At 37.6% G+C, this 26470-nt stretch overlaps 2 protein-coding genes across 3 annotated transcripts in view; one reads left to right on the top strand and one right to left on the bottom strand.

Annotated features, from left to right (window-relative positions):
* Positions 1 to 5758, bottom strand: part of zgc:110540 (deoxynucleoside kinase) — a 33523-nt gene extending 27765 nt beyond the window's left edge. For both annotated transcript variants that reach the window (XM_059990306.1, XM_059990307.1), the window contains exon 1: positions 5656 to 5758. The gene's annotated coding sequence lies outside the window, so the exon portion shown is untranslated. The remainder of the gene's footprint in view (positions 1 to 5655) is intronic.
* A 158-nt stretch (positions 5759 to 5916) lies between these two features.
* Positions 5917 to 25895, top strand: hnrnph1l (heterogeneous nuclear ribonucleoprotein H1, like). Its single transcript, XM_059990305.1, has 12 exons — positions 5917 to 6065; positions 12260 to 12386; positions 14694 to 14849; positions 16869 to 17012; positions 19116 to 19254; positions 22490 to 22668; positions 23374 to 23454; positions 23531 to 23643; positions 24054 to 24189; positions 24278 to 24358; positions 24798 to 24902; positions 24993 to 25895. Exons 2-12 carry the CDS (start codon positions 12296 to 12298, stop codon positions 25112 to 25114), a joined length of 1347 nt encoding a protein of 448 aa, XP_059846288.1. The 5' UTR covers positions 5917 to 6065; positions 12260 to 12295; the 3' UTR covers positions 25115 to 25895.
* The last annotated feature ends 575 nt before the right edge of the window (positions 25896 to 26470 follow it).

The following is a 26470-nucleotide window of genomic DNA, read 5'->3' as shown; positions in this document are numbered from 1 at the left end:
GTAATATTACCACAAATAAAAAAATATCTGATAGAACATTGACATTTAACATAATGTGCATTTATAACCGAAGTTCAAAAATAAACTATATAAAGCTACTGGCACTTCATGCATGATGAGATCTGAGTGGTGACAGGAAGTTCAGTAGTCATATGGCCTGTTTCCCATCTTAGCAGTCCTTGTCCTAATGCCTCTTGCCTGATGCGAGGGTGTCAAAGAGATTGTGGGATGGATGAGAGAAATCTTTGACAATGCAAAGATCCCTCCAATTTACTTCCCATGAACTTTAACAAAAATTTCCACACCACTTTTTTGAAACACAATGACAATCCTGCTGCTTTATGAATTTAGCCATTTCATAATCCCTACACAATACCATTATTATCAACAAATTAATCACAACTGCTCCATCTGACCTCCTTTTCATTTGAAGCATACCATAACAGATACCTCATTATTAAAAACAGCAGCTGTAACTGCAAGAGAAGTCTTGCATAATCAGTTCCCATTCCTGCTTTTTAAACCAATGATTAGAGAAGCCTCTTGAATACATATAGCTTTTTTCAGGCTGACAACCTGCAAATGTGAACATACCGGACACACTAAAACCAGAAGCTGTGGATAAACTGTGAGATTCAAAGTCTGCTGAGGGTAGATCTGTGGCATTCAAGACCGGTGATCCAGAACCATATAAGAAGTCCAGGTACGGCTTTTTTCAAAGCATAAAAACAATTCCGATAAAGTTAAGAGATGAAATCAGATGCATGTCATCAGATGCGTGTTTGCAGGCCATTAATACCTACAAAGTGAAACCTAACATCATGAATGCCCACGATGCTCACACTCAGATAAGCTTACTGCTGCCTGTCAGAGGCTTTCACCTGCTTTAAAAGGTTAACAATTATACCAGTGCCCAAGAGCAAAGTGAGCTCTCTCAACGACTATCACCTAGTTGCACTCACATCTACTGTGATGAAGTGCTTTAAGAGGTTGGTCAAGGCCAGAACCAAATCCTGCCTATACAAGGACCTGGACCCACTACAATTTGCCTGTTGACACAATAGGTCTAAAGTGGATGCAATCTCACTGGCTCTCCACTCGGCCTTGCATCACCCGGACAATATCTACATCAGGCTGTTGTTTATTGGTTACAGCTCAGCGTTCAACACAACCCTACCCTCAATTATAATCAACAAGCTCCAAAATTTGGGCTTCTATACTCCCTCTAATCCTTGAGTTCCTCACTGAAGAATACAATCAAATAACATTTGCTCCTCACTGAGGGTTTAGCCCACTCCTCTACTCCCTCTATATCCATGTCTGTGGGGCTAGGCACAGCTCAAAAGCCATCTATTAATTTGCCAATGACACAACTATTGTTGGCAGAATTCCAGATGACGACAAGGCGATGCACAGGAGCAAGGTAGCTCAACTACTTGAGTGGTGTTACAACCTTGCTATAATAGAGGGCTATATGGTAGGGAAATTCTTGGCAGTTTCTAGAGTAGGTTACATGGTCAGTACAAAAATGTCTACATTCTATGTTCTTGCATTCAATGGCAGTAAGACCAATGAATTGATCGTGGATGTTAGGAAGGGGAGTCGAGGTAACATACACCAGTCCTCACTGAGAGATCAGAGTAGAAACGATAAGCAATTTCATGTATCTGGGTGTCAGAACATCTCTCAATCCTGGACCAACATATTGGTGCAATTACATGGAAGGCACAACAGCAGTTATATTTCATTGTCAGGACGTCATTGTCCTGACGAAGGGTCTCGGCCCAAAACTTTGACTGTACTTCTTCCTATAGATGCTGCCTGGCCTGCTGTGTTCCACCAGCATTTTGTGTGTGTTGCTTGAGTTTCCAGCATTTGCAGATTTCCTTGTGTTTGGGTTATATTTCATTATGAGTTTGAGGAAACGCGTTGTGTCACCAAAGACTCCTGCAGTTTTTTATTATTATGTATTGCAATGTACTACTTCCATAAAACAGCAAATTTCATGACATATGCCAGTGATATTAAACCTGATTCTGAAGCACAAGCAGGAGTCTAACCAGACTGAGCATGCATAATATGATAACTGTGCTCAGCAGAATGACTGACTTGGGCATCAGTCAATTTTGATTAAATTCTACTGAGGCACACTTCAACTCTGCTCAACGTAAACAAAGATCAAGTGTTATCACCATGCACATGTTTACATCAGGGGGAATGACAGTCCGTATGCTCTCCTTCAAGACCCAAACACAGAATGACAGGGTGAAACCAACACCAACATTCTTAACTCTTATTAAAACATAGAGTAATATAAAGTGTGCATAGACACCCAAACTAGGAGATCTGTGTACACTGTACATTACTCTAGCAACAAATTGCTTGCTCAGGAACTCTGTCCAAACAAAGAAAATCGACAGTGTGCCAAAAAACATCTAAATCATTGTTGTTTGCTTTTTAAAGATGCCAACCAGCTCATACATCTTTGTCACAATAGCATTGTTGAACATCAGCAGAACTGAGGTTAGCCAAGCACAGATGATAGGACCCACTCAGTCTGGCCACCTCACCCCACAGTACACCCATGGGGGTTCTTGACAATAGATTTGTGAATCTTCACAAGGACACAAAAACAAATTCAACTTGGAGATTGGATTGCAATTCTGGGATCATTAGAGCCATTGGAAGGAGGATGGATACCAGTACAGCCTCATCTACATCAGTGAGACCCAATGTAGACTGGGGGACTGCTTTGTTGAGCACATCTGCCACCAGAGGAGGGATTTCCCAGTGGCCACCCATCTCAATCGGATTTCCTATTCCCAAAGAATACAAAAATAGACCCTTCCACTCACCAAGTCCACGCTGACCACCAAGTACCCATTCACAGCAGTTCCATTGCTGTTCTATTTTATTGTTTCCACATCCCTAAACTGGTGAACGTGGGCATCAAGGAATCTGAACAGCTTCTGACCGAGTTGGACTAAGCAGAAAGGACTAAAAACCTCTTCATATCTAGACTGACAGACGAGCCTAAATGACAATTTAGACTGGGATGTTCTACCAGTCCAAAAATCTATGATTTTGACAAAAGGAAGACCATGCTGGAAATCTTGAGAAACATGTACAAAGTACTTAAGGAATTCATCAAGTCAAGTGGCATTTCCAGAGCAAAGTAAACAGATGATGTTTAGGGCTGAGACCCTTCATCTGGGTGGGAACAAGTGCAGAAGCCAGAATAAGAAAGTGGGGGAGGGGAATGAGTACAAGCTGATAGGTGATAGGTAAAACCAGTGAGTGAGAAGGTGGGTGGGTGGGGGAGTGGAACAAAGTGAGAAGCTGTCAGAAGATAGGTGCAAGGGGTAAAGGGCTGAGGAAGAAGGAACCTGATAGGAGAGAACAGGACCCATGGAAGAAAGGGAAGGAGGATGAGTACCAGAGATCGTCTAACATATCCAGTGCAGCCTCACCTACATCAGTGTGATCCGACATAGATTGGGTGACTGCTTTGTTGAGCACATCTGCCACCGAGGAGGGATTTCCCAGTGGCCACCTGTTTCAGTCTGACTTCCTATTCCCATTCTAATACATTGGTGCACAACTTCCTCTACTGCCATGATGAGGCTACAATTAGGTTGGAGGAGCAGCATCTCATATTCCACCTGGGTAACCTCCACCTGATGTCATGAACGTCAATATCTTCAACTTCTGGTAATTTCTCTCCCTCCCCTTCTCTCTCTATCTATTCTCTATTCTGTCTGCCCGTCACCCTCTTTCTTCTCATCACCTCCCCATGGTGCCCCTCCTCTTTTCCTTTCTTTCATGGTCCCATTTTCTCTCCCATCAGATTCCTTCTTCTTCAGACCTTTACTCCTTCCACTATCACCTGCCAGCATCTTACTTCAATCTTCCCTCTCCTGCCTTCTGCCCCCTTCCTTTCCACACCTGATGAAGAGTCTTGGCCTGAAACATTAACTGTTTATTTATTTCCTGACCTGCTGAGTTCCTCTAGTATTTTGTGTGTGATGCCACATTTTTGTTTGACTATAAATCATGTACCTCAGCTCCATAACACAAGAAACAAAAGAATAAATTGCTCTTCTGAAAAGTAATCAAGCTTCATTGTACTTTACCAGTAAAAACCTCAAACATACCTAAAATTTCCGTAGTAGGTAAGAACCTCAGATAAGAGGTAAGAGCCTCTTCTTCATAACTTACCACTTCTTTTAACAGCACATGTACAGTATGTTGTTAATGGCATTTTTCTAATTTGAAAATGGAGCTCATCCAGACAGCTGATCTACTGCTACTTGCTCCATCACTCACTCCACTCCAGCCGCAATTCTCCACCACTTAAAGGTCACTCCTCTTGTACTTGCATGATTTTACCAAAACATTCAGTATTTCTTTTACTTCCTTGAATACTGTTCCTTATCCAATTTCTTGCTCATTCACTAATCAAATCAGTCTTCAAGTAAGCCACCATTGATAATGCTTTTTTTGCTTAAGGCTTTATCTTCCAGTAAAAATTGTCAACAATATTCAAAAGAGTCCTCTGACTTATCCCACTCACTCACATCTCTTGGTAAACCTTCTCTTACAAATCCATTGTCACTTCCCAGCTGTACATTAGTTATCGACTTCTACTGAGATCAAACTGATGAATAGTATCACAGCAATTCCCTGTCCTTTCTTTTCATCTTATTTGGTAGATCACGCTGCTTTTCCCTCAAGGTTTACTACTATCATTCAGCTGCTGGGTTATCCTTATACGGTCCACTCCCATGAATCTGGAATTGAATTAAACACATCCACATATGTCATTCACAAACAACAGAAAATCTGCAGATGCTGGAAATCCAAGCAACACACACACAAAATACCAGAGGAACTCAGCAGGCCAGGCAGCATCTCCAGAAAAGAGTACAGTCCTGTTGAAGGGTCTGGGCCTAAAACATAAACTATACTCTTTTCCATAGATGCTGCCTGGCTTGCTGAGTTCCTCCAGCATTTTGCGTGTGTTGCACACATGGCATTTATTTCTTTATGGACACTGTCTCAACAGAAGTCTCCTGAAAATCTATTCCTGATGCTTTTTCTCATAATGTTATCTTATCAAGGAGCCGAGTATGTACTCTGGCATTGCTTACACTCTTCCTAACCACCTAACTCCTGTAAAAAAAAACTTAAGCACTTTTAAAATCTATCAGTGGTTTTTGGTTTTACACAATCTCTAAAAACTTCTAAAAATATCAAGTACTTGTATACTTCTAAATAATTTAAATTAACAATCCAATATTGCTTGACTTACTTTTTGTCTGAGCTTCTGCAACTAAAGATTTAAAAATAAACTTCTCATATTCCATTATCTGCCCTTCAGGTTAGATATAATTATTGTTCTTTTGAAATGTGTTCTTTATATTTTTTATCTGGATAAGAATATTTATTTTAAAGCACATTATATGTGCCACATATCACAATCTAAATCGCTCTACTGGATCGGCATCACATCAGTCTTTTTCTCGGTTTTCTATTGTATAAAATGCACTTTCAAACAGAATGATTCAACGGGATCGTCACATTAATTAAAATCTAATTCACAAAAGACATTTTCACATTATCCTGCACAATAAATCAGAGTAGTAAAGACATTACGTGTACTGCATCTGATTTCCTTTCTCCCCGAGGCCAAAAAAATTATAGCGTAGGGAAGCAACTAACTTTCTTTATGTTTATATATTTATACAAATCAATTTGGCTTGATCAATTTCTCGGCTTTTGCACTTTAAGATTACACAACTAGTTGAAAACAGTTAAAGGAAAGAAAATGTCAGCCAGTCAGAGAGCAGAACAAAGAGCCCGGCTCCTGAGCCGTCGGTTCTGCGCAGTCTCGGGCTGCGCGTGACGTGTATTTCCGGTCGGTCGAGGTCGTCTCCGCGCTTTGAAAAGAAGAAAAGAAACGGAAGGAGACGTCGTGCCAACTGACTCTCTGTGGCCGTTAGTGTTCTAGTTCGAAGTCGGCCTTAAATTATACTGTTTCTTGTACTTTGAGCTGCCAAATCTTGGTGAGTATGTGTTTAGGAGTAATTTAAGATGTTTTTTTTTCCGCCGCGCCACCTCTCTTCTGTGGAAACCGGAGTATGCGGTGGTTGGCGCGTGCGCGTGGCCTACGCAGGCCCTGCGGCCTAGGCCTAGGCCTCGGCGTCTCACCCGCTTTTATTTTCGTAATGTAATCGATGATTTCCCCGTGACTGGGCCTTGTGATCACTGCCTGTGTTTTACTTCGCCTTTTTCCTCGATGATTATTGTCTTTTCAAAAGTCTATTTTCGAAAATTGGCCCATTTAATTGGCGCCATTTGATATTCCTCAAGTCTCACATTTTTCCCCTTGTTGAGCGACATTACAAAACGTTTGCAAAATCTCGTCGACATTTCGTTCCTTGTTTAAGTCCGATTGCTTCCGGAGATTCAGAGAATGCGAAACTCCTAATTGCTTCGCGTTAAATACGAGCGGCATTAAGCGAGAAATTTCATCATATTTTAAAACCTCCTCATAACGCTCTAAATGATCGGTGTGTAGAATAGACGGGCGGGCGCACTGGGGACGCACATTCCGGGAGAGTGCAGGCTGGCCCGGGAAATGAAGGGTCCGTTCCCACCAGCGTTCTTTAAGTTCATTTTATACATAACCCGGGGAAACACTGCTACCCTACTTTTACAGTACATAAATGGCGTCATAAGCGTATACGACAAATTACTGAAAGTGAAGAGGGGGAAGTAGTTCTGTCGTTCGTAGGAGAACGTATGTGCGTCAGACATTTGAATTTAGTAATATGGTGGTAGCTCGTTAATATTTGCGATTGTTCATAATTTAGTATCCTGAGAATGACCTGTATACAGCCTTTATTCATAATTTATGGTTGTTTGTTTTAATATTTCAGCTCCTGCCAAGGCAACAAAAATTATCCTTGAGGTTTTATTATAATGTAGTTAGACTCGCTAAGCATACGTCATAAATATACTCAGGAAACGCTAATGTATAAAATTTTTAAATTAAAATGTTGATATAAAACGCGTTTTAAAGAATTCTTAAAGCTGTATTGTAGATACTGACGTGCATTTAAGCAATTTAAAATTACCAACCTGTATAATGTAATTATACATTAGCTAACTTTTGAGAAATTTGTGCAGTCATTAATTACTTGGTTTAACATTGTGTTTTGTGTTAGAGGTGAGAACTTTTGGAAGTAGATCTAATGGACCAACTGTGATTTGTGCTGTAGTTTGATACTTTGCTATTCAATTGTCTACCAAAGCAAATTTTTTTCACCCTGATTAGCAATCAGATCAAATACGTATATTCAAACAAAACAGGGTAAGAACTTGTATATTAGCTTTTAATTCAAAAGTTTTTAATAGCTTTAGTTCTTTTGTCCCCCTTTGATTGCCCATTTCTTCTCTCCCTGGCAAAAAATACAATTGAAGTTGTACTGTTCCATTTATTTTTAGGGATGTCATTGTCTTGCAAGCTTAACATTATATTCATGTGTTTCAAAGGCAGTGTGATATGCATTTCCTTTATGGGAGGTTTATTTTGAATTATGTTTGAAAGAGAAGGCATCTTTAGATTTCAACTTGAGCAATGTTACAAATACATGCTAGGTTTCGAGAATTTTGGAGCAGTGGGTTGGGTGCTCGAGGCCAGTCGATATATTTACTATATAAATTGTAACTCCAAATATATGATCTTGATTTGAGTTCAAGGCGGCATAATGTCCCAAGAAAAGCAGGGTGAGCTGCCTCAACAGCCATCGCCCTGTAGGCCTCATATTCGTGATGGTTAAAGTTCCTGCCTGAGGAATGACCTGGTTTGGCTGCAATTTGCCCCTCTATACAATTGAGCTACAGTCTCAATCTCCCTTTTGGCTTTGGAGCACCCGGACAACAGCAATACATACATCAGGCTGCTGTTTATTGATTGCAGCGAACTTGGGCCCCTGTACCTACTTTGCATCTGGATATTTGACTGCCTTATTGGGAGATCACAGTCAGCAGTAGTTGGTAATAACATCTCCTCACTGACTGAACACAGGCACACCTCAAGAATGCATGCTGAGTCCTCTACACTCATGACTGGTGAGGTACAGCTCAAACACAATCTATGAATTTGTTAAAAACACCTCTTTCAGAATATTGACTGCTGACAAGGAAGTGTATGCTGTGGTGTCACAGCAACAGCCTTGAATTCACTATCAGCAAGACCAAGGAATTGATTGTAGTGTTGAGGAAGGGGAAGTCAAGAGAACGGATACCAGTTCTCATTGAGGGGATAACAGTGGAAGAAGTAACTAACTTCAAGTTCCTGGGTGTTAACTTCTTGGAAGATTTGACAAGGGGACACCATATTGATGCAATCACAAAAAGGCGAACCAGTTGTCATACTTCATTGTGAGATCAAGGAAATTTTGGTATGTTATGGATTGCTACTGATGTGCAGTGGAGATCATTCTGACTGGTTGCATACGGAGGCTAATGTGCAATGTTTACCACCATTGAGGGCATGTTGAAATGTGGGTGGATTAGAGGACTGTCTATAATTAAGGATCACTACCATCAGGAACATGTATTGTCAGCATCTTTGGGAGGGAGGTACAAAAGCATGAAGATCTAAAAGACGTTTTAGGAACATCTTCCCTTCCACCATCTGCTTTTTGAACAATCCATGAATCTGAGAGGACTTCCTCACTCTTTCTCTTGCACTACTTATAACTTATTGGAGTTTTTTTGTCTTGCATTATACTGCTCCCATAAAACAACACATTTCATAACATGCCGGTAATAGAATTTTTAAAAGAAAAATTGGCTTTGTATCTCACATCAGTGAGGATTTTGCTGGAAACAGCCCACAAATGTTGTCACACTACTAGCACCAATGTAGCATGCTCACAATTCACTAATGACTCCTGTGGATCTTCTGGAATGAGGGAGGAAACCCACACTAACACAGGGAGAACATAAACTCCTTAAAGACAGCAGTGGGAATTGAATGCTAATTGGTGATCGCTCTGCTATGCTACAAAGCAGCCCTAATAAACCTGATTCTCTCCTTTCAACATCTTAAAGTGCACTGTAAGCTTTTAAATATTAAAAAAATTGGATTATTAATTTAGTTGACCCAATTTTGTCAAGTGTGGTAAGAATCCCTATGTTATTATTTCACAGGGTAATTAATCCCGATGTCTTTGTTCATATTTCTCTCAGCATTATTAAGGAGGATTACCAAATGGTTGCCATGTTAATGTTTCTGTGAACTTGCTATATGCAAATTGATTGCTATGCTTCCTGTATCAGAACAGTAACCAGACTTCAATGTACTTCATACTTCATTCCCAGAAGGTACTTCAGGAAAGGTGACACAGCAATTAAAGTAATTTTTAGTAAATCATGCAGGTTTAGCTTTCAGTGATTCTCCTCTCTTCCCCCCCCCCCCCCCATGTAATCAGAAATGGCAGTATTTGTTTTGATACAAACAATGCAGCCATTGCTACTACGATGGGAGGTGGAGAATGGTGGCAAAGGAGAAAATGTCAGCTGTAACTCTGTGTAGTATGTGGGTCAATATTATTTGAGACAAACCCAATTCCAGAGATAACAAGCACAAATCTAGGTTGACATTCTGATGCATTGCTTAAGAATGCTGATTAATAATGCTATCTATCACTTAAAACATCAAAATAGTAAGTTTTTGCTATTGAAGGAATAAAATCTGGGACCTTTCATGCAGTTATTGCCAATATCTATCTTTCAACAAATGTTAAAATTATTTTGGTCATATAACATTAGTCTTTTACCAGTTTATTTTTTTTTCTTTGTGCATTTTCAATACCAAAAAAGCTTAATTGACTGCAAAATGTTTTGACTAGTTGATCATTTTGAAATTGTCTCAATGCAAGCCTGTACATAAGACAGCTATGGAAACAACTTTTGAGCTTCAGTACAAATCATTTTTTGTGTAGCTTGTATTTAATGTAGCAAGATCTTAAGTTTTTCAAAGTTTGCCAGACAATTTAATCTTTGTATTAATATAGCTGACCAGAAGCTTGATTAAATTATTAGTTTCAAGGGATGATTAAAAGAGCAAAATGAGGATGTGACAGTTTTAGAAGGATAGTCGCAGATTTTAGATTCTTGGTAACTGAAGCTTCTGTAACTTATTAATTTCTGATCAAATGGCTGCAATAGTTTTAAGTCTTAGTACCTGAAGCTGTTTGAGGATTTGCAAAGAATGAAGGATTTGAAGAATGAAAATAGGCAGTTGTCAATCATGGGTTGTCTGTTGACTGGGGCTTAGTGTAGGTCGGGGCATAGGCAGCAAGTTGCTTAGTGATGATTAGGAATCAAGGGGGTTGCACGAACAGAATTGATCAACATGGACGTTGAAATAGTACAAAAGAGTTCTGAAACTGAGTATTGCTGAGGTTGCTAAATAGTTTAGCTTGGATTTGGACAAATGCCAAAGAAGGGGAGGTTTGTAGCTGTGGAATGATTTTTGATGCACTGAAGACAGTTCCAGCTAAATATTGGAAATAATTTTCTTATCCAGTAAATTGATTTGGTGTCAAGATGCAAATATTGAATGTTTGTGACTGAAAGTTTGTTACTATTGGGGTGCCACATGGGTTGCTTGAATTAAGAAGTTTGCACATAACAGAATTGACGTGAATGAAAGCTTTAGGTTACAAAAGAAGTGACAAGGATGGTCTAGTGTGGAACTGTTGGCAAATGCAATTTAATTTGAAGTGAGGTAATGCATTCTGGAAGTATCAAGATTAGTCTATATACAATAAATGAGCAAACTGAGTTATGTAGCGACTAGGACTTCAGAACTAGTTAGTGGAATGGGTTGGTTATGCAGTTTTAGAAGGTGCGTTGGGTGATGCATGTGTTTTAGTTGAGGTAAAGAATGAGTGGGGAGATGATAAACTACATCGACTGCTGCTTTATGTGTGGTTCTGGTTCTTAAGAGTTTTTGCACTTGAATGGTACAGGGGATTTTAGATGTTTTGGATATAGGAAAATCTTGGCTTTGAGGAAACTTTGTATAGGTTAAGAAATTAGTGCGACTACATAAAGTCACCTTTCATCAGAACTATTCTGATAAAAGATCATGAGCCTAAAGTGTTACCTTTTTCTTTAATCACAGAGGTGACTGGCCTGAGTTATTCCAGCATTCTGTGCTTTTCTTAAAAAAGTTGTTTGTGGGTAATGTGCTAAGTATTTGAGCTGGCTGAAGGAAGGTGGTGGTGGGGGTGGGGGGGTGAGAGCAAAGAGCAAATAGCCAGTAATCACTTTATAAAAAGTGTCAAAAAAAATTGAAGGTATTTCATTAAAATCTCCAGAGGATGCAATGTGCTTGATAAATTAAGGCAGAGATTATCTTAAATTATTTTAAACCACTTGCATCTCAAGAGTTGTAACCTGAAGGGCCTAAGAACTGATGTTGAACATGGGGGTAAAAATGGGTGGCTTTTTTTTACCGGAGCAGACTCAATGTGTCATGTGGCCTCTCATGGTTTTCTTCACTTTATGAGCATTCAGCTCATTTTAAAAAATGGAACCATGGTTGTGGGAAGTGATATTGTTTGTTATCACCACTTCAGCGGTAGCTGTTGGCCAAAGGCCAACTTTTATATAGGAATAGTTCCAAGAATATAGAGATAATGAGATGTGAAGGAAAAAATATTTGTAGTCAGCTGGAACCAAGCAAATGAAGACTTCTTCAGCTGGGTGATGAAGTGGTGGAGGATAGTGTGATTAATGCTGTCAAGTGGGAGGGGATGGTTGCAAATTTGCCATGTTGGTATTATGTTATTTCTGGCTTTTTACAGTAGCAGGGTTATGAATCCAATGGAAAAGTTCTAACAAAGAAAGACTACATTCAGTCTCTATTGGGGGGGCTCTGAAAATTTGTATTTGGTTTGTAAAAGGAGCAGGGTCAAGCTAATATTTTGAATAGAATGATAGTAGATTGGATGATGGAGATGGAAACTGTGGAAAACTAAGATTAGTCAATTTGAGGCTATAAAGAGGTTAATCTGCAGTTTCACATGGATCTGGTCACCATGGTGTGTTTTCAAGATGAGCAGTTTTACCAAATGGGGATAGAGTCAAGTAGTGCCTTGCAGTCATTGGTGATACTTGAGTGTTCTTCTGCCACTGTATGTTTAACTGCTTAAAAATGTGCCAATGTTTTCTTCAGAGCTTTTAAAAGGGACGAAAACACCTGGAAGAAGTCATGTCTACCACAGAAAATGATGGATTTGTTATCCGTGTCCGTGGACTTCCATGGTCCTCCGCTGCTGAGGAAGTGATGCGCTTTTTCTCTGGTATGTCAAATGTTAAGCATAATTCTAGTTGGGCAAAAAATATTAGGGTTGTATATGGTGACATTTGTGCTTTGACAATAAGTTACTTTGAACTTGATGAAAGTATCCACTCATAATCATTATAGGTATTTATATATTTGGCAATGACTTCCAGTTATTTAGCTGTTCTGTTTTGTTTTGGCTTGTTTGTCCAATAAATTTAATTGTTGGGACTTGTTAGCCATGTTTCAGGCAGATGGAAGCTGGAAGATGCTACTTGCATTCCATTCTGACGTCTGCACTTAGTGCCACACATTCAAGTCCTATTGTACCAGCAGGCTTCTTTGCAACATCATTCTGCAGTTCTATTTCATCCTTTTTAGCATTTGGCATTTCAGTAAGCCTCTGCTTATTGCTTTAGCCAAAAGATTTCACCTTGGAGTATATTCCTTTTATCCATGTTTAGTTGGATTACGAACAGTTCACAGAAATGGGACTCTGCCATGACCTGGGAAGGACCTGTATCTTGAAATGTTAGCTGTTTTTCTCTCTATATGGATGTTGCTTTATCAGTATTTTCAATATTTCTGAATGAGCCTGATCTTCCTCAGATTAAGAAGACCTAAATTTTAATGTCTCTGTCTGAAATAACTTGGGGAATTGCTTCTAAAAGTTATCCAGCAAAAGATCTTGCGTAGTATTGCCTGTTCTTCCTCAGCTATCCCAGCAGCACTAGGGTTTTACAATTCCCGTGGTTTAATTGTAATTGAAAATTCATCCAAAAGAGTTCAAAGCTCAATATCAGAGAGAAATAATTTCAAACTATAAAATTTGTATTTCCAAGTAGCGTTATCTTTCATTCTGCAAAGAATTTCCATTGTCTTTCAAGGCTGTTAAATAATTTTATGTAATTTTTGTTCTGAGTTGATTAAAATCTTAATTAGAATTTCCATGTCTAATAGATACTAATTAAGCATTCCCTATGTGGTTTGCAGCAAGAGAAATGCAGTTTTGATTTTTTACTTGTATTTTAATTGACTAATATTCTTTAGGTGCTATTTTCTTTTAGACAAAGTGAATTTTGAGCTTTAGTTTTACCTTTAAAACAGAATTAGTATTGATCCCACTTGGGCTGCAAGTATCTTTGTATCTCATTGCAATAAGTATATTTGTGTATTTTTCACTATTCTGCCAATAGTTTCGCAGAGGAAGAAAAACTGACCTTTTGAAGCTGACCTGCTGTTGAATTAGGTCATGATTGATCTTGTCTTCCATTTCTTATAACACTTAGTTCTTGTAATCAGTTTCCCTTTATTTTTTCCCCAGTATCCTTGGCCTTCTGAAGTAGGGCATTCTAGATCTCAAATTTAACTCCTTTCTAAAGTTGTTTCTAAATTACATATATAGCATGAATATGAGAACTAAATTGCCATTTGTTCTTCAGCCAAACTCATTGCTAAGTGAATTGGATTATAGATAGCCTGAAGGCTTTAAAAAAATATAGACATATTTGGGGGGTTGTGGGGGGAAAGAACTTACCTTTTTCATTGGTAAGCATAGTACTAATGTTATATTAAACTGCCAGACATTCTTTGGCTTAGATTACTACATGGTGTACAATGAAGTGCATCTCCCACTTTTCAGCATCAGACTTGGATTTGTGGCATGACTTGGCTTCAAAGAGCATGACTCATTATGCCAGTACCACATAATTTGTTTGCATTAGTAGTTTAGAACCAGACAGCAGTGAAATTTGCTGCTGCTTCTGTCAAGCTTCCATTTGTATTTAATACAGTTTTTATTTTCCCCAATTTTCATCTCACTCCTGTGCATGCTAAGGTATCCACAATGGCCAATTAACCTACCAGCCTGCACATTTCATGTGTGGAAGGAAACGGAAGCAACAAATAATATGCTAAGTCTGGGGTCAGTATTGATCTAGGTACTATCTGCACAAGCTGTGCTACTGTGCTGTAACACCTAGCTTTAGTGGTTTCATATCTTTTGTTCCAGATGCCCAGTTGAATGTAACAGATTTTGAGCACAGATGTATATAATGTCAAAATCTATATCTGTGACTGTTGGAGGAAAAGCTGCTTGCTCAAGGAAACTGAACTAAGAAATTGTATTTGTCAGTAGACCTTGGAGTTGGGAAAAAGTTCATTACTGAACAGGTTTTCTTAGAGTAACTGAATAAAAAGTTGGACTGTTTGACAATATACAGATTTTTAGTTTCTAAAATGTTGCATGAATAAGAATTACAATTATTGAAGGAGTTTTCCGATTTGTGCATAATAGATGTACATTTATGGCTTTTTTTTGTTTCAGATTGCAAAATCCTAAATGGGATTTCTGGAATTCATTTTACTTATACCAGAGAAGGCCGACCAAGTGGTGAAGCATTCATTCAATTGGAATCTGAAGATGATGTCAAACTTGCATTGAAGAAAGATAAAGAAAGTATGGGACATAGATATGTAGAAGGTAAGTTCAGCATTTCAAGTGTTAGCAAAAGCACGTGCACATTATCTATATCATGGCGAATTATCACATTTTAATCACTACTTTATAACCTAACAAAATTGGAAATGGGAGGTTGGGGAGGTGGTTGAAGGTTTCTTGGAATCAAAGCAGGTCACTAGTGTGCTGAACAAGTAATAATTGGGATCCTTGTGTATGTTTTTAAAAAGGCTTGATCAATAAGTTTGTGGATAATGAGGTATTTTTGATAGCAAAGAAGAATATTGTAGATTATGGGATCTTGAATAGCTGGACAAGTGGGCTAAAGAGTGACAAATTGGTATCAATACAATTAACTGATGTAACATGTTTTGGAACCAATATCAGACTTGTGTTACCAGTGTCATGCTTTAGGGCAGGGGTGGCCAACCATTTACATTTCATGAGTCAATTTTTTCACGCACAAATTCAGATACACCACACAACTCTTGTACCTCCATTCAATTTTTGTACAATTATGTTATTATACATATTTAGCATTTTTACATGGTATGTTGATTTATTATAAAAACAAGATAAACATAATGAGACTTTTAACAAATATATTTTATCTTTTGATGCCTGCCTTTTTCTTAATCACATTCTTTCTATAACTCAGACCCAAGCACTAAGCTTCAGTTTTTCTTCTATCGTGAGTAAGTGTTTTCACAAACAATGCACAACGGTTTTCCTGATTGACCCACTATAAATGAGAACTCATTTTCCCGCTGTTCATTGAATTCACACTTACTATCACTTTCTGCTTTTCTTTTGCGCTGTGATGGGTAAATGAATGTAAAAACAAGGCTTAATTTTCAAAAAAGCACAAAACTGCAAATGTTCACAAAGGACGAACAAAGCACAACTCCGTAGTGCACGAGTGTCAATTGTAAACTGACTGGCAAAAATCTGCAATGCACCACTGGTGCAGACACCTGGCGCCTCAGAAGCAAACAAGTTTCAAATGTGTATGGAACAACTGCAGAACAAAAGTCCTTCTTTCCCAGTTTGACTCATTGAACATTTTTTAATTGAAAACAGATTAATGTGAAAGAAGATAACATTTTCCAAAAGATGTGCACGAGATAATCGCTAAAAATAATTAAGATTTGAAGATTTATTCTCATTTCTAGCTCTAAGTTACTTGAATTCCTGTTACAGATTTTTTCCTACAAATTGGCTTTTGGTTAATACTTTTTGCATGAATAGGCTTTTTTATTATTATCACTGGGGTGCAGTGTGCCATAGGTTGGCCATCCCTGCTCTTGGGGGTGCATAGAAATGGACTTGGAGTACAAGTGCATAGTTCATTGAATGTGATGTCACAGAGTGGTGAAAAAGGTATTTTACATTGGACTTTAGTCAGATGTTGCTGAGTGCAGGAGTTGACACAGAACTTTAGCTGTTTTAGTTGTTTGTGAGGGCAAACCTGGGATAAGGTGTACAATTTTGGCCATCCAGTTATAGAAAGATGGGTTAAACTGAAAAGTGCAGAGAAAACCTGCAGAGATATTGACAGAACTAGAGGACTTGATTTTTTTGGGAGAGTTTGGCCAGGTTTGGTCATTATTCCTTGGAACATAGGAAAATGAGGGATGACCTTGTAGAAAGGTTAGCTGAGAAGTGTTAGCTGTCTTTTCCCTGCGATAGGGGAATCTCAAAAACTACTGATTCAGTGTGAGGGAAAACTAATAGGGACCACAAGGTCAGCTTTTTCACACAGGCGTGGATATATGGAATGAGCTGCCAGAGGAAGTGGTTGACCAGGTGTGATGGTGGTGAATTAAGTACATTGTGGGGTGGGGGGGGGGGGTTGGTGTATAGAAGGGTGTTGGTGGAATACAGGAAATTGGCACTAGCTTGTTGTGATATAGCCTTTCTCCTTGCTGTATTGATCTAAACTCTAAACATAAAAGTAGTTGTATTCAGGATAACTGAAATTTTTTAGAGGTCGTTGTTTTGAAAATAAATTCTTAACTCTTTTTTTAAAATTTTTAAATCCAGTATTTAAATCTAACAACATTGAAATGGACTGGGTTTTGAAGCACACCGGCCCCAATAGCCCCGATTCGTCAAATGATGGCTGTGTTCGTCTTAGGGGACTGCCGTTTGGCTGTAGCAAGGAAGAGATAGTACAATTTTTTACAGGTATTTAAAAAAAAACAGGTTTTCCTCAAACAGTAAGTTTTAAAGTATGTTTAATTATTTCTGGTCCTTATTAACAGTGCTCTTTACCTGAATGAGCTAATAGTATTCATTTCTGGTGGAAGATAAAAATTTTGTATTCATTCCTTTTGAAATTTGGATTAAATGTGTCTGAATTAACAGTAACTACAGTGGTGAAGAAATGTCCATGTAATTCATGATAGTCCCTGCACATGGATGATTTTTTTTTCAAATATCTATTGTACTGAATTTGGGGTGGCCTTATTTGCTTTGCTGAGAGCAGCTTGTACTGATTCAGAGCAGAATTGCAAAATTGTATTAATAAAATGGTTGAAAACTTAAAAACTTTAATTTTACAAGTTAGGCCCATATGGAGTAACATGATTATGACCGCAATAAACTTCCCCTTTCCAACCTTCTAATTACATTGCCATTTTAAACAATTTATTTGGGGAGGATTTGTACATAGGCTCCGTAAGCCCTAACCTTGGGATTCAGTTTCTTTATAGGAACAGTAGTGCTAAGGAGTAATGTTACTTAATATTAATAAATTAAGTCAGCGATCAATAATTATTCAAGTGCTGGTGCTGTACATGTCTGTATTTTTCAGTTGAACTTTTCCATCTTTTTAGAATGGGAATGTTATTTAAAGCCGATAGTCACTGTATAAAATTTTAAAAAGTACTTCTGCTCTACTAGTTACTTATTCCAAAATAAATTCTTGTCCACATTCAGAATGAAATGTGTAAACATACACACCTAGTCTTTTTTTGGGTTCATTAAATGGTAGGGAAACTCAACAAATTTCTCAAATTTTCAAACTGAATTTTGACAAAATTTAGATGATTTCATGCTCTAAATCTAGTTATCCTACAGTTTTTCCAGCTAAATACGCTTTGTTTTTACTCCGTGTGTCATACTTAAGAAAAGATCTTTTCTATCATGCAACCTCTAACTTACCAATGTATTTAAAGGGATGTAATATTTTGTATTGTTTTCCTTTTAAACATGTATTGGTAATAATGTGTTCATTTTGGGGGATATAATTCACAGGCTTGGCACTCATTTGTGCCTAAAGAGTATAAGGTTTCCTTTAATGCCCCATTTTGAGCAGCTTTTAAGCTTCTATGGGCTACAATGAAAGACTGGGCCATGCAATTTTAACTCATTTACTGCAAAAAAAAAAGTGACTGGGCTTCTGGAGTCTGCAATTAGTGGACTTCACAGTGTCCTTATGCTAGAGCAGGTGGATGGTGTTGAGTAAGGGAAAATTTGGCTTGCCTCTTAATCTAAATAGTTTCATTTGGTAAGATGTGCCATGGGGGCTAGAAAGGCACTATTGATCATTCAGCATGGTGTTCCTACTTAAATCTGCAGTTTAAAGTGTGGGTTCCAAATGGTTCCTAGAGTAACTGCATAATTTACACAACTTGAGGCTTGTAGACCAGAAAAACATTGCCTGTGGAAAGATTCTGGGGCATTTTAAGTAGGGCATGGTACCTTTATAAAGGGGTTAACAAAAATTGTATTGTTTCCACTCTTGCATGTGTGGAAATGGAGAGGGAACAGTAGTTCTTTGGCTCTGGCCCCACAGTCCAGTTGCAAATTTAGATTTGCATGTTGCAAAATAACCACTGGATCAAATCTCAGCATTGAATGCCTGTGGAACTAGTTAGCTGCTGATATTAAGGGGCAGGGAGTGGTTTTTTTGGTTTTATTTTGACCTAAAGCATTTTATGTCCAGAAAGCATTTTTAGTTGCATTATGTATGTTCTAAATTGATTTCGAATTTGTTCAAAATCTGAGAAGTATAACTGCTGTTTTAAATGAAATTGAATCTTGTTCTGTTCTAAGGTGTTCTGTGACACGTATAGATATGCTTCAACCAGGGTATTCCCTGTGGTTTGTTAATACTTGTATTTTTTTTAATACACAAATTGTCACAAAACACTTTAGTGCATTTTTATTCTTGAGTTTTAGCTTGTAGTAATTTACATTTTATAATTGCAAAGTCATAAGTAATCATTGGGCATGTGCACCCTTTAATGTTGTCCCCTACTGGGGTTATTTGTCCTTGGGTTGAAGGGTTGGAAATCGTGCCAAATGGGATAACATTGCCGATGGACTACCAGGGGAGGAGCACGGGGGAGGCCTTCGTGCAGTTTGCCACACAGGATATAGCTGAAAAGGCTCTAAAGAAACACAAGGAAAGAATAGGGCACAGGTGGGGATGGATGGATGAGTCACTTTTCTTATGGTATATGATTGTTATCTAGTACAAGTTGCTGTAGTATTATGGCGAATGTTTCATCTGGATGTGTTTTTGTTTTGGATTTTAAATGAAGCTTGTCACAACTTACAGCTGTTAATACCATAAGAAAATGTGATTAAGCATAATTTAAAATATTTAATTAAGCACATAACACAATTTTTGCTTTAATTGTTATTTTTCAAGCATTGTAAAATAAAATGGAATTAGTGGTAACCTGAAAAGCTACTTGCCATTTTAATGAATATTCTGAATATATTTATCATTAATTCTTTATAGGTCTCCTTTCTAGATCAGGGATGCCCAAACCCTTAAGCTCAAGGCCGAGTGGTAGATAGTGAGCTGAGATTAACAGAACTTCATGTATATAATGCTATGTGCATACTATCCCTTGAAGCAAATACAGTTATCAAATGATATTGGTTACCTAATTTCACTACAAAATTTTAACAAGCACTTGAGGTCTGCAAGAACACAAAGGTGGACCTTAGCCAAAGGGTTGTGGTCCACTTTGTAAAGTGCTTGCCCATATTGTTATTGCTTTCAAGTCAAATATGAAGAATCTTTGCTTAAAGCAATAGCTCATTTTATCTTTCATTGTTTCAGATTCCATTTTTTGTCACCTGTCAAAACATCTCAACATTTTTTTAAATTTCCATTTCATGGCCAACTGTCTCCAGTCTTTAAACAGCTGACCTGGGGGGTGTAATTGCTTTTGCCACACTGGTGATGGATGATGGTGCAGGAAAGCTCCATGCTTTGGACATCCTGACCCTTGTATACAACAGAAAGTATAAGCTTTTTTCCCTTGGTAAATTCAGTTGTCATGGGTCATAGTTTGGGTGTCCTTGCTCTAGATAAATTTCTTTGGAAATCTTGTAATTGTAGATGATGCTGAAGCAAATTTATATACACCTTAAAAAGATGTTTTTTTAAAAGGCATATGGCAAATAGTTTTTCAACCTTTTAAAAGTATGTGATTTGACAGACAAGTACTCAAGTATTCCTCCTCCAGTGACTTGCAACAACTTCCTTTCATGCCTGAGACCTTTCTTCCATTAGTTGGGACAAGGTCTCTCCTTGGCTGTGAATGGAATTTTGATTTTACTGCATAAACTGGCTTGGTATTAACCACCTGTTTGAGGATGGTGTACTTGTTGTTTGAATTTGTTAACTGATATTTTAAAAATTGAGAAAAGGTGCATCAAAGTGGAGTTGGAGGTGCTGTGGATGAACTTTGGGCAGATTGCCAAAATGTAAATTTTGGATTATGTTGCACCTGACTTGTAACAATCCTAACATCAGACCTGAATGTGAAATTGACATGCACCTCAATGGAAAGCATCCCATTATCAAGCATATTACTGTATTCAAATTGATCTTAATTTGTTTAGCCTCCAAAATACAAATAGGATCTTTCTTCTACTGATCTTTCTCTTCCCATTTTCCGCTTTTAAAAGGGGTTTCTTTGTTTGTCCTCCTTCCTCCACACCACCATCCCTCACTTTCTTCCATCCCCTGAAGCAGTAGCAAAAATGAGCAGTTTGTAGTCTTTAAAGTTTTGTATCTTGGTTTTTTGAGACTGTTAAGGAAAAGATTCTGACGTCTTGGGGAAAGGAAATGATCCTGTACATCTGTCTGGTCAGTTATAACCTCAACCTTTTAAATCAGTTAGTTTTAACTAGATTATTTGGCTGTACTTAACCATTGTCAAGGCATTTTTTTTTTGTCTGTATATTGTGGGTAAGGAACATTAGGTTATAAGTCGATGAATTGTGCTATTACGTGTTGGGAGGTGGGGTGGGGGAGAGCTGGAATTTGTCATCAAAGTTGAATATCTTCAGAATTCTCTTGCAGATTGGACCACAGCAGTTTATTCTCCTTCATGCTGAATTTCTGTAACAAAACTGCTCAAGCCTACTTGATTTTCCATTAAACAAATGAATTTAATTCTGAGCAGACATTTCAGTTTTAATAGTCCATTCATCCAGAGAAACTGCAGAGCTTTAAATTACACCTTTGGTGGTTATGTTGGATGTATGAAGTTCTAAATTTTTTGGAGTATTCATCAAGTATTCTGACTTGAGAAAAGTTGAACTAAAATGATAAGGGGGAAATGTTTGTAGGAAAGATCACCAGCTGATAACACGTGATCCTTTGTCACTGGTTTGTGAGGAATGCAATATTTGCTATTTAGGGAAGCTCCCCAATTTTGGAACTACAGTCCCACCAATTTGGAAAAGGTCTGCCTTATTCCCTTGGTTATCATCAGCTGCCAGTCAAAGTTGTAATTCTGTTCAGTGCATTGAAATATGGGTGGGGGGGGGGGGGTAGAAATCCTTCGCTGTTTTATGGCAAGACAACTGGATTGGTTTTTACAACTGGAAGGTGATTATCATGTTGATGTATTACAAACTTTCCCAACTTGGTTCTCCACTTCCTTTAAGTATGCTATATCCTATTTGTATATGGAGCTTGAACAAATCCACTTACCTCTCCATCTATGCATAGAGTCCTCCTTATTCTTTGAAAGAAATTACACTTCCACAAAGAGCTGCTGTCTTTTGTCACCTTTCTGATTTGGTGGCATAAGATGTTTTTTTGATAGTTGAAGCACAGAAGATGCAATTCAGAATGTAGCATTGTATATAAAATAAAATGGGAAGACGATCAAAATGTTGACTGTGATTCTTAAAGGACCATGTCACAAGTGACTCTTCCTATCCTCTCTTCCTATAGTTTGATTTATGTGGAGGTTGAAGGTCATTCAAAGAATGAAGAATATTTTCTGTATGATTTGCAATCCTTAGGACACAAATGCTGTTTTAATAGGTTTTAACTAAACCTTTTAAAAGCAAAACTTTATTTTGAAAAATGCTTCATGATTGCTAGTTTATTGCCAAACTATTCTCTCAAGTTGTCACAAAGTTTCAGTAATGGTAAAATATCTTTTCATTCCAAAATCTGAACTTGCAACTTGATGTTTTGAAAAATATTGAAACCAACAATTTAACTTTTGTATTTTACATTTAATTCTAATGGGGATATTCTTAAAATAAACTTTGGTCTATGGGTCTAAGTATTGTAGCTGTGTGAAATGCATGTTTAGGGCAAGTGCATTTGCTATTGTATTTTTCATATATGAATTAACCAAGATTAAAATGTTTAAATATGCTGCATAATCTTTTAGGTATATTGAAATTTTCAAGAGCAGTCGGGCTGAAGTGCGCACCCATTATGATCCACCTCGTAAATTAATGGGTGGTCAAAGACCAGGTCCTTATGACAGACCAATGGCTGGGAGAGTTTATGGTATTCCCAATCGAGCTGGATCTTATGAGAAGATGAGACGTGGAGTGTATGGTGGTGGTAAGCAATTGAAGGGGAAGATTGATCATGGCTTTAATGGTGCAAGCTATTTTAATATATGTAACTACCAGAATAATACTAAAGGACAACTTAATTGACTGAGTTGGTTTAATCTTGACATTGATCATAATTCTGTCTAAATGTTCCACTAGTAACTGTATCTATCACTACTAAAAGCTATACTTAAATGAGTTTTAGCTGAGTGGCAAATAGGCAAGATTGCAAGAATTAGATTTTAATAATTGACATTTCCTTATGCTTGCTAACATTTCCACATTTTCTTTGAGGGGTGTTCTAAGGCTTTGGTGTTGCCTCAGCTCTTGGCATCCAGTCACCCTTTATAGTGGCAAGGACCATGTGGGCTAGAATGCTGTTCAGCATGGTTGACCCAGGGTGAATATTGCTGCTTGCTGGAAAATTTCACTCAGAATGGGCTGGTCTGTCCAGGCTTGAGCAGTCCCTGCTGATTCACTGTTTAGGTGAAGCAAGTAAACACAATACCATTTTGGTTTGGGGCTTAATTACCACACCAATAATTACTGTATATCAAAGAATAAATTTTCTTGTGCAGTCGTCTTGTTCCAATACCTGTAGTGCAACTTTAATTAAAGCTAAATTAATGGAATTTCAGTCTGTTGCTCATCTGTAATTGTTTTGAATTATCATTTGAGGTAATGTGCCATCTCAACTTTAATTTCTGGCCAGGTTATGGAAGCTATGATGATTACAATGGATACAGTGATGGCTATGGCTATGGCACTGAACATGCATATGGACGAGATAGGGGTGAGTTGTAGGGCTGGATAATATTGTACTTCTGTATGTATTTAAACAAATACCTAATTGGATGATGCCTCAGCAGGATTGTCTGCACAAGCATATGGAACCACTGATACTAGCTTTCAAAGTACAACGGGTCATTGTGTGCACATGAGAGGGCTGCCTTTTCGAGCTACAGAGAATGATATCTGCAATGTAAGTGAAACATTATTGTATTTTGTGCATCTAACAAGTTTATTTTTTCCCTCTTGCTTAATTTCTGTAGTTTTAAACAAGGTAGAATATTCAGGGTTGTTGAAGAAATGTCTTAAGGTATTTCTTTTTAAAGAATTTGTGAACACTAAAGATGTTTAACCTTTGGGTTTCAGTGCTTAAATTACTAGTATGTCTAGATTGAATTGTAGTTTGGTTAAGTGTTTAGATTTGCTCTAATATGTCCTAAACTTAATGTACATAATTGACATGTAAATTACTGTTCACATCTATAATTCAATAATACTTCAGCAGTCTATTGTAATACAACAGCAATTGGTGTCCTTTCTCTCCCCCCCCCCCCCCCCCCCTTCCCTCCCAAATTCCCTGGAACTGATATTTCTCTTCTACAGTTCTTCTCGCCACTGAACCCAGTTCGTGTCCACATAGAAATTGGATCTGATGGTAGAGTGACAGGAGAAGCTGATGTTGAGTTTGCTACCCATGAGGATGCCGTGGCTGCTATGTCAAAAGACAAAGCCCATATGCGTAAGTTGATAAAACAGAAAATTGTACTGAAATGCAATGTAATGCAAGCATAACATTAGTTAATGTTTTCTTCTCCTTTGTTTTAAAGAGCATAGATATGTAGAACTCTTCCTGAACTCTACTTCTGGAGGCACTGGCAGTAGCTATGCAGCTCAGATTGCAGGAATGGGTGAGTGGAGATGTGAATATTTTTAAAGGATTTTTTATCTTCCCAGAAGTTGCTAAGTTACCGATTCACATTTTGTGAATCTTTTGTAGATTGACTGCTTGAAGTCTGAGAATCAACATTCGCTAGAAAGTACAAAGTCATTGTTGCAGCCTTTTTTGGGCTGATGTCAGTGCGGCTTAGTAGTTAAAGTGATTTCCTGCTTGTTGGGAAACTTTGAATAACTTTAGAGTTTTGCAAGTACTGGGGAAAATGACATGTTTGAGATACATTTTTGGTCTGATTTGAAAGGGTGTGGCTATTCAATATTGGTGAAACAATTATGTGGGTTTCAACATTATACACTTTTTTGATTTAATTATATGCATGTAAACTCAATGGCTAATGTGGGACAGTGCCTTTATGAGGAATGCTGACTGTTTTGAGTGGTGGCTGTTTTTAGGAAGCCAGTCAAGTTATGCAAGCCAAAGCTATGGTAGTCCCAACAGTCAACAGATAAGTGCTGGATATGGTGTTTATGGAAGCCAAGCCAGTTTGAGTGCATATGGTAAGTATTCTATTAAATTTACACAATCTTTCAATCTTGACAGTTTTCTAAAAGTATAGATGAAAGCACATTTTGATTTTTTTTTTAAAGATTACTTTGCAGGTAGCCAAGCTGGAATGAATGGAAGTTACTTTGGAACTGGAAGCAGAGGCTCTATGGGAATGAATGGCATGGGTGCAATGTCAAACATGAGTGGTGGTTGGGGAATGTAACTTCATTATTTAACACGTATGTGAATTACCAGCTTAAACTTGGTTATGCTTATGAAATGTGAATTCAGTATATGCATTCCTTTCATTATGGCTAGAATCAGCATAAGCCTTTTCCTATGTTGACAGACTTTAGGGTGGTACCAGTGTGTTTATCCCCTGACTTTAGTATGAGACATGAGTATCATTTCGGTATTTTGGCACTAGTTATTCAAATTTGCATGTCACAACCTGTTGCACAAATGCAGGATACTACTTCTGTGGACTTGAATGATACATCTGTATTGTCAAGTGCATAAAGTAAATTGCATTTTGTTGCTGGTACCAATCAGTTATCTTTCAGGACTAATCCACTTAAATTTCCAATACTTATGGGATTGGAACCCCAATGTTAAGTTTAATTGGCTGTGTGGTATGGTTTACTGTATAAAAATTGTAATGTGTGGTAGTACATTAAATATACAAAATTCATTAAAATATAAACACTGGTGGGTGTAAAGTGAGAACAATTATGTGCTTATTTGTTGCTTGACTTCATTTTTTATTTGTCTAAGAAAAGTCTCGTTTACTTTTTTAGAAAGTCAAAATGATGAGAAGCGTTTTGGATGCTCTATGGCAAAATAAAATTTTAATGTAGAATTTTTCTTTAGACTGTTATAGTAGGGTTTAATCTTGAAGTCTTAAACATCTGAGGCTTCATGGTATCTGATAAGTCACTTTTGTTCAAATTTGTAAGGTGCAAAGTGGAAATAAACTCACTCAATAAAGCTTTGCTGTTTTTAAAGAGTGGTGCAGTAATTGATTTTTTTTGTAATCTTCCTGGAGTTGTATAATACCTCTGTTGGAAAGAGTGTCATCAAAAACAATGTTCATTGGAACACTTAAATTACAGCATTAGGTGGGGGGGGGGGGGGAGAAAGCATTTAACAATCTACTGGAGACTTAAATAAGGCAATGGTAACATTGATTTTTCACTAGTTAATTTTGGTAGATCAGGGTCTGGAGGGCATAGCTTTTTGGTGTATTTGTGCTAAAATAGGCTGTAACTGATTAATGCTCAGTGAATTTTGCTTATTTAATAAAAAGCCAGAGATAGGTTGTCAACATACTTTTTAACTAGCGCTGAAAACAAACATTTAAGGATACACAATTTATCTAAGGTTATGTTAGAACATTAAAACTAAGGGGGGGGGGGCTAAATCCAATCATTATAGTACAATATTAAGAATCTTGGATTGGTGAATTTAGTTCTTGATGTTGTCCAGTAATGTAAATGGACTTGAATTTAATGGGGACTTAATTTAAATCCTAAATGTAGTAGTTAATACATGTACAAAAGTAAAAATCAAAGCTCATCAA

The sequence above is a fragment of the Hypanus sabinus genome, chromosome 15, assembly GCF_030144855.1.
Source record: "Hypanus sabinus isolate sHypSab1 chromosome 15, sHypSab1.hap1, whole genome shotgun sequence".
In the NCBI taxonomy this organism is placed as follows: Eukaryota; Metazoa; Chordata; class Chondrichthyes; order Myliobatiformes; family Dasyatidae; genus Hypanus; species Hypanus sabinus.
Note: the sequence above shows the minus strand (reverse complement) of the source record. Positions and strands in the feature narration are given on the sequence as shown.